At 38.1% G+C, this 8,788-nt stretch overlaps 1 protein-coding gene and 1 pseudogene across 1 annotated transcript; both read right to left on the bottom strand.

Moving 5' to 3' along the window:
- On the bottom strand, window positions 2,883–6,147 carry LOC18776196 (annotated as a pseudogene).
- Window positions 6,238–7,923, bottom strand: LOC18776076 (bZIP transcription factor 60). The gene is made up of 2 exons (XM_007209268.2): window positions 7,233–7,923; window positions 6,238–6,944 (listed from the first exon to the last, which is right to left on the bottom strand). Exons 1-2 carry the CDS (start codon window positions 7,703–7,705, stop codon window positions 6,404–6,406), a joined length of 1,014 nt encoding a protein of 337 aa, XP_007209330.1. The 5' UTR covers window positions 7,706–7,923; the 3' UTR covers window positions 6,238–6,403.

The following is an 8,788-nucleotide window of genomic DNA, read 5'->3' as shown; positions in this document are numbered from 1 at the left end:
AAAATTGAAAACATGGGGACAAACATGCCTCAATAGTTCAACTTCACGGTACCAAACTGAAATTAATCATAAATATTTTATTAAACAAAAAAAATTTAAAAAATTAATTACTACTTATCAAGTAATTAATTTTTTTACAAAAATTTCAATAAGGCACACAAAATTCACGTATTATATTCATATTCTCACATATTATTAAATAAAAATAATATATATATAGCCGCACGGCTATACTCAGTTTTCCCTTAATTGTTTATTTAACAGTATAGCCGTGTGGCTATACTATTTAAATAGAATAGTTTTAGAGTATAGCCACCGGCTATACTATTTTTGGACGGAGAACAGAAAAACGCACGGCTATACCATTTTAAACCCAAAAACAAAAGGCCCCGCTGAGGGCGCCACGCGTCCAAAAACGTATGGCCATGCGGCTATACCTTTTTTCCTTCCAAAACCGTAGTATAGCCGTGCGGCCGTACTATTTTTTTTAAAAATTTCAAAAACCAAGACAAAAAACCGGGTAGAGCCGTGCGGCTGTACTATTTTAAAAAAAAATTTCATAAACCAAGACAAAAAAACGTATAGCCGTGCGGCGGTACTATTTTTAAAAAAAATTTCAAAAACCAAGGAAAAAAACGTATAGCCGTGCGGCTGTACGATTTTTTTAAAAAACAAGGACCCGCCTACGTGTCCAAACTAGTATGGCCGTGCGGCTATACCCTTTTTTTTAATATACGAGTATGTCCAAACCAGTATGCCTGTACTATTTTAAAAAAAAATAGCGCATTTTTTTTTTAAAAAAACTACAGAATACTGACTTGGATAGATGACAATGCTATTCCAAATTGTATATTTTTTGGAATTGTCAGTATATAGCCAGGGCAGGATGAGACCAAACTTTTCCTCTACTACTAGGCCGATTCCCTATTAATGTTTTTTAAAGTGTTGGTGGTTATAAACCATGAAAGAAAATAACTCCCTTCCAATGTGGGACTAAATAAAAGTGTATTTTTCCTAAACAAACTCTACAGTTGTGGCTTTACTCGTTAAGTAATACTAAGAGTAATTTATACAATGTAATAATCTTTCAATTTGATTCTAGAAGTCGTCAAGAAAATTTGAAAGGTGGAAAAAAAATATTACAACAAATGGCACTCTATGTTTTGGATGCATTGATTTGTGTAGATCATGAAAGATATTTCTTAAGCCAACTTCAAAGTAGGGGTTTCTTAAGATCTTGCTTAATGAGCATCAGCAATTTCTCTCATTAGGTGCATGTTTAATAAACTATCAAGTCCAATAGCAGGGTGGTTTTGATTATATGAATATAGGCATTATTAACATTAACCTTTAAGTTTAGCCAACTGTAAGATCTCACCTTTTCAACTTGGGTAATATGCTTTTCCTTCTTACCTGAAATCCAAATTATCCAATAATTCCTGATAAGTTGTCTACCAGAAAACATACCTGAGTTTGGGTTGGGAACTGGAACTGGTGGTCAGGGCTACAGCAGTTCTTCTTGAGTTTAGGAACTTTTGCTTTGTGTTTAGCTGCTATATTTACATATAGTGCTTTGTTAATTTTGTAAAGCCGGGAACAGGCTTTTCATGAACTTATTATGGGACTTTACTGGTCTGACCTTATTTTTGAATTTTAAACAAATTTTTAGGCAGTTCTGTTTTAGAGAATTTTACACCAGCAGCACTATTACAAATCTGACCATTTTGACAATTCAAAAAAAAAAAAACTTACTTAAAAGGTAAAAGGAAAGAAACACTGCCATTTTTTACTGTGTAAAATTCTTTGAAGAAGTAACATATGTGCAAATTCTTTCACAACCCAATTTTTAGTGTATATATGAGTTTGTTGAAGCTATTGTATTTTCTTCTATGATATCGATGTCTTGGTTTGTCATACTATCTTCTGTTGATTTCTTTTTTCGGGTGCTCTTTCGCTTGGACAGCGAGCATACACTTTCGAGGCTGAACTTGCTTTACTACTTAGAATAACTCACAAATATGGGAAATCTGGAGCTCAGGTTATCTTTTAGATGGATGCTTTGGAGCATATCACTTCATGCAGGGCAGTCAACTTTCTCGTAAGTTCTGCTTTCTGTCCTTGAGATGGGTTGGCACTAAGCGTCAAAGAGATGCTCCTGTGGATATCAAGAAGCAAAGGATGGTTATAACTCCTATTTTAGATTAGTGTTTTCTCTGTTGTCATTGGTTATAAAGGAAGCTTTTGAAATTTCTGGTAATGGTGTCCTAGAATGTTGGTCTTATCATGGCATGTTTCATCTACTAGACACAATTTTACCTGCTGAAATCCATTCAAAATACCTTGCAATTGTGATGTTGGAATCAAAGAAATAACAAAGTAGTAACGAAATTGTTTTTATTTCTTGAGAAGGCTTGAAACAAATAATAACTATTTCTAATGCTGTATTTTTAAGTTGCAGGTCCTGTCAAATACTTGTCAAAGTGTGTGTTGTATCAGCTATATTTTATAGGTGAAGAATAAAATTGTTCGAGAAGTCGTAGATTTTGTCAAAGGGCATAGATCACTTTTTGATCATCTTCTTCGGGAAGACATTTCTTAAGCTGATGAATTGGTGATGGAGCAGATAAATCTGGTTGTTGGGATACTTAGCAAGGTAACTGTTCTTTATAATCTATTTTGGACTGCATGAATTGTGTTAAAGAAGCTGTGGTCAACTTCTCCTGCTTAAAGCTAGCTTCGTTAGTGCCTCCAAAAATGGTTTTTGAACAGTTTAGGCCTGTAACATGGTTGAGTAGGATATGATCATATGCGTTATTGAACAGATTTATTCATTATTTATCAGCAAATAGAGCAGTCTAAGAACTCTTATAGGCAGTTATAAATGATAGGAAAATAAAAACATGACCTTTTATTCTCGTTCACATCAAAACTTCATTTGTATGTTACATGAAGATGAATTTCCTTCGCTTTCGTTTTTTTTTTTAGGTTGAAATTTGGCTACAGAACTTCGTAACAATCATGAGTTACTTTTGAAGTTTTACATGTACAGATTCAGCCTTCAAAGTGAGGGCCTTGAGAAGGAGTCCATTTTCAGTGATTCTGTCTCCCGCATGTTCTCTCTCAAAATTTTTATCTCTAATCCTGGACAGTTTGTCATTCTACATATCTCCCCCAAACTGTGGGTGGGATGTATCACCTGATGAAAACGCATGCAGATACAAGGAACCATCAGAATCACCAGTATCCACCCAACCATATCCCACTTCCTTTCTCACTCCTTTATCTCTCATCCCTTTCCTCACCTTTGCCACCATTTCCCAGTCGCCTTTCTCAGCATACAAGTTGGACATCAACACAAAAGAACCCAATTCCGTAGGTTCCAATCTCATCAATGTATCGGCCACTCTCTCCGCCATCTCCACATTCCCATGGATCCTGCAAGCCCCAAGCAGGCTTTGCAACAACGAAAACCCTGGCTGTCCCGGGATCCGACTCATCAATTCCTTTGCTTCCTCCAATTTCCCTGCCCGTCCCAACATGTCCACCATACTTGAATAATGTTGAGGAGATGGTTCAATATGATAGTCTTTCACCATTGAGTGAAAGAGGTGACGGCCCATCTCCACCATTCCCTTTCTGCTGCATGATGTTAGTACAGAAAGAAATGTGACTGAATCAGGTCTTACCCCTTATCTCTCCATCTCCTTGAACAATTCTATCACTGAGTCATAGTACATGCCCAGCATATGCAGATATTATTGCAGTCCAAGCAAACTGACTTTTATGAGGCGTCTCACTGAAAACTCTTTTGGACTCACAAATGCTTCCTCGCTTTGCATACATATCAAGAAGAGCACCTGCGATAATTGGGTCAGTCACTAATCCAAGTTTGATCAAGGACGAGTGGCATCGTTGGCCATATTTCAGAGAGATATCATGAGCATCACCAATTGCACTCAAGACACTACCAAATGTGTAATTGTTTGGCTTCGACTCCATAGTTGCTACCAAGAATGTTTTTAGTGCATCCTGACAAAGCCCGTTCTGAGCATAACCTGAAATCAAAGCATTCCATGATATGATTTCTCTGCAGTTCAACTCCTCAAAAACTTTGATGGAGTCATGCATGGACTCAGACTTAGCATACATGGTGATCAAGCTGTTGCCAACATTATGTTTTGATAAAAATCCAGTCTCTATGCAAAACCCATGAATCATTTCGCCTTAGCATGGATTAGTCCAACAAATGTAACATCATTTGGATATACTCCATCCAATCTCATCTCATTAAATAGAGAGATGGCATCTTCTTCATCTATAGAAATCATAGTCGTCCAAGACACTACGTTGCGATCATTCATGCACTGAAAGACTAATGTTGCATCTTCAGTAAACTCACATTTTGAATATGTCGAGACCAATGCATTACAAACTGAAACATTTCCATATCCTGATTTAATTGTCAAGCCATGTATCTGTTTCCCAAGTTCTAAATTCATTTCATGACCGCAAGCTGAAACTGCACTAGTAAATGAGACATGATCAAACCCCATCCCTTCTCTCACCATCTGAATAAAGACAAAAATCGCTTCAAGCCCATGGTTTCCCTCTTGGGAGTAACCTGATAGTATTGCATTCCATGAAACCAGATCCTTATTCTCCATTTCATCAAACGCACTCCTAGCTTCTATTAACCGCCTCCGCCTCCACCTCGAATACATACTTATAATTGCATTTCCAACAAAAACTTCACCATCTAAACCAGACTTAAATATAAGAGAATGCAGTTGTAATCCAAATAGAAAATCTTCATGATCCGCACAAAAAGCAAGAACCGTAGTACAAGTCACTGGATAAAAAATAACTCCATTAAAATTCATCCTAAGAGCAAAATTCAATGCACCCTCACTTGTTCGAAACCCCGAAAGAATAGTATTCCAAGAAACTATATCAGTATAACAGTCTCAAAGATAAGTAAGGCACAATCAAACTGTCCAGCTTTAGTGTACATACTCATCATAGAATTTGAAACCGTAGTATACGAAGCAAACCCAGAAGAAACTGTGAACCTGTGAATTTGGCATCCGGGTTTGGGGTGGCCTTGACAGGCCTTGACAGCAAGGGTAACGGTAACTTCATCGATGTTATGAAACAAATGTAGTTGAAGTTGCTTACTGAACATGTCAATGGCTCTAAGTGGAAGGTTTCTGTGAAAGTAGTTGAGCATAGAGTGGTTAGTTGAGGCTGCATTTGTTTGGGGATTTTGGTCGAACGGTTGGTGCTCATGTCTGAATGAATGGTAATAACAGCAGCTAGCATACCGTTGGTTGGGTATTCGTTGGAGGGTTTTGAAATTCAGTTGGCGGATAATCATGAGAAATGAACAAACCCCCGATTCAGTCGTTGATGGGAAGTGTCGGATCGAGACAGCGAGCTTTAGTTAGGAATTTTAGGGCACGGGTTCGATCCCCAGCTTCCAAAGCTTCTTTCCTAATTTTGAAGCATTTCAAGGCATCATCTCTGTTTCCGTCCATCTCAAAAACTTTGGCTTTTTGGGCCTTGCTGAACTTATACATGTTGGTTATATTATTTTGAGGTTTTTTGCAGGTATAAAGAATCGTAAAAGAGATAAGGTTGCATACGATGAGCCAAGTCAGTTGATGTTGTAGTGGCACACAATACAAGAGGGGTTGGAAGACCCCTTGGAATGACGGAATATTGGTTGTGGACTCCACCGGCGAGCCATTGGCCAGTCTCTGTGCGACCCCTTGGCCTTGAGTGCACGCCAAGCGCTCGACGGAAGTCCTCCCTCCTTTGCCTTCACTGCGCAACACTCTACTGCTGCGCGCAAGGGCTTATTTTTTTTAAAAAACTTTTGGTACACAGACACAAAAACGAGAAGAACCCAAAACAGGCCAGCAACCTAGAAAGCTGAAGCCTCAAGGAGTTAAGGCTCTACTCTACCAGATACAACATGGAAAATGATCAAAACAAAAAAAAGTAGTAGTAAAATGCATACGGGATAATAAGGGAAGTACAAATGCTGCTTGATTGCATGAACTTTTGGGTCAAACGAATTATATCTTAATATGCCGCCAATACAATCCAGCTAAATAATGGTTATCCCTACTCAATCTTGCATAGAAAAAATATAACAAGGAAAAATAGATAAAGAAATCAGTTACAAACCCCCACCAAATAGTTTTCTGATGATTCCTATGGCCATTTGCATCTGAATTTGCGTAACTTGTAAAGCAACAACTTGTAGATAATAAGCACATTGTAAATCAATCAAGAAGAAATACAAAAAACATAGTTGGAGGATTTCCATATCATACTGTAAAACCATTATTCATAGACAAAAGGGAAAACAAAAATAAATAAGTAATCCAACCTACCAACCTTAAGTTGCTAACATTAGAAGCGGGAGAGCAAAGCTCACATAAGAACCCAATAAACAAGGAAATCGACTATGTTTCATCTTTGTCCTCGACGCTTTGCATCTCCTACTTTTAGAAAAACATAGGAGCACCGAATGTTGAAACATCTTACTTGCTGCCCCTCTTGGCCTTAGATCCACATTTTCTAGATCTTTGTTTGCCGCCACGTTGTTCAGTGGATTTCTTAGTCCGGCCATCAGAATTAGAGGCAGAGCAACGAGGCACATGATGTCCAGGCACCGAAGCAGGGAACCCAACAGCAGGAGTTCCAACAAGAGCACAGCAGACTCCTGCTTGGTGGCCAAAACACCATGTCCATGCCCATAAGCATTGTTCATCTGCAAACCGAGGCGCAAAGCGTGATTCTCAGCGTAGCAGCACTGGAGCAAACGCCCCAGTCTCCTGCATTCGCCTTCCAAGTACTTGCTCTTCATCTCCAGATCCCTCACATAAATCTTTTTCCTCTCCCTTGATCTCACCGCTGCATCCTTGTTTCTCAGCTGCCTGGAATAATCCAAACCACATTCACTACTATCATATCACATCGTAATTATTATTATTTCCCCAATAATTTATTTATCTATTTTTGGCCCTTTGCCTAAAACATATTTCACTTCATCTCTCATTAAAGGATTCAATAAACCAGACTTGTTATTTATTTACACAACCACAGTAATTAAAAATATAAATAAATTAACAATAAGCATACTCTGATTTTAATTTTAATAAATGTTCAAAACCCTAAAACGAAGAGTTACAATTAATAAATCATAAATAATAAATTAATGGTACCTTCTCCTTTTCTTGGAGATAGGATCGTCGGCGTCGGCGTCAGCAGCGTCATCGTCATCGTCATCGTCATCGTTGAGCGGGGATCGGTCGAGTTTCTCCTTCTCGGAGTCGGCGGAGGCGTTGGAACCGGCATCGGTGGAAGGCGAGTCGACGAGTACATCCGCCAAAAACTTCTCATAATATTCAGCATTAGTGGGCTCCACCGAATCCGGAACAACCTGGTTGCCGTTGACATCGTCGTCTTTCATCAGAATGGTCTCGATCTCGCCGATCCAATCCGGGGATGAGTCGGAGGGAGCATCCTCCACCGTTGATGATGGTGATGGTGATGATGAACCAGTCGCCGTGACGACTGGATTTTCCAACTCCAACACATCCTCCAAGGTATTTGAGCCGTCGAACAAAAAATCCCAATCGATTTCTCCGATTATGTCATTCTCATCCAGAAATCCAACATCTCCTTCCAATTCCATAAGCAAAAGAAATATCTACAAAAATCTAATTCGAAGTCGAATTCTAACCTAGAGGATGCGAGGACACTGGAGGAGGGCTATATTAAATAATGGCATAGACGACCATCTAGATATTTAGGTGGTGTTTACTTTTCCTGGAAACGCGTCGTCTGCTCTACGCCAATCAGACTCAGACTCTTGGTGAGCAAGGAAACGCAAGAAGGACACGTGAGATGATGATCTTGAGCCACATAGGATTTGCCGTGGTGAAATCATCGGACCAATAGTATCTAGCCAGCTAGGCAATCAGATAGCTCTTTCGATTACACGGGGGATCCTTTCGCCATGTCAGATGTCACTCACCTTATAAAATTTGAAATATATAGCCCCGTCCCTAGATGGAAAGACTCATTTTGAGCGCAAAAAAGAAGAATGAGTCATCTTATGACTCGTGTAGGGTTTACTGAGTCATCTTCCAGTTAGTCATTCTCGTCTTAAATTGTGATTTGTTCATAAGAGTTTAAAAGTCCATGTCTATTCAATCAGAATTATAAGAAGTTTAAAAGTCTTTAGTGGACTTTTTATTTTTTTTAAGTGTATAAAAATTTGGGTACTAGAATACAACGAAAACTTTAATTATATTCGTGTTAAATTGTGATAGTAGTATTACTAACATTATAGCCGTAAATACAACGAGGTATTAGAAATCACATTCCCAATTTGACTATAAGTATACAAAGAAGTACTTTTTTTATTTCATATATTTTCAGAAATCACTTTTTATAAGTAACACAAAAGCCAAATGATCATAATCTCTATGCGTATTGTTAGAAATTCAAACCATGTCTAATGAGTTCCTTAGATGAAAGCTCAATTGATAAGGGTCTATTTAGTATCCTATTTGGATCTAATTTTATAAACTCATGAACAGAATTTAAGTTCAAAGCCACAAAAACCCGTTTGGTAGGCCCATTTTTAAAAACTCAAAAACACCCTCATTATTAAAAACAAAAAAAATTGAAATTTTATAGTGTTTTTTTTAGATTAACTGTCGATATCCTCTAAACTTGTACGCTATTTTCAATTTGGCAATTTCCCGTACCG

Source organism: Prunus persica, chromosome G5 (assembly GCF_000346465.2).
Source record: "Prunus persica cultivar Lovell chromosome G5, Prunus_persica_NCBIv2, whole genome shotgun sequence".
Classification (NCBI taxonomy): Eukaryota; Viridiplantae; Streptophyta; class Magnoliopsida; order Rosales; family Rosaceae; genus Prunus; species Prunus persica.
The sequence above is the reverse complement of the archived record's forward strand: the minus strand, read 5'-3'. Positions and strand labels throughout refer to the sequence as shown.

Bases quoted from the DNA above. Each gene is read 5' to 3' on its own strand.
- LOC18776076 (XM_007209268.2), bottom strand. From the start codon at position 7,705: ATGGAATTGGAAGGAGATGTTGGATTTCTGGATGAGAATGACATAATC. The intron at 6,945-7,232 runs GTACCATTAATT...GGATTATTCCAG, and splicing joins ATCTCCAAGAAAAGGAGAAG to GCAGCTGAGAAACAAGGATG.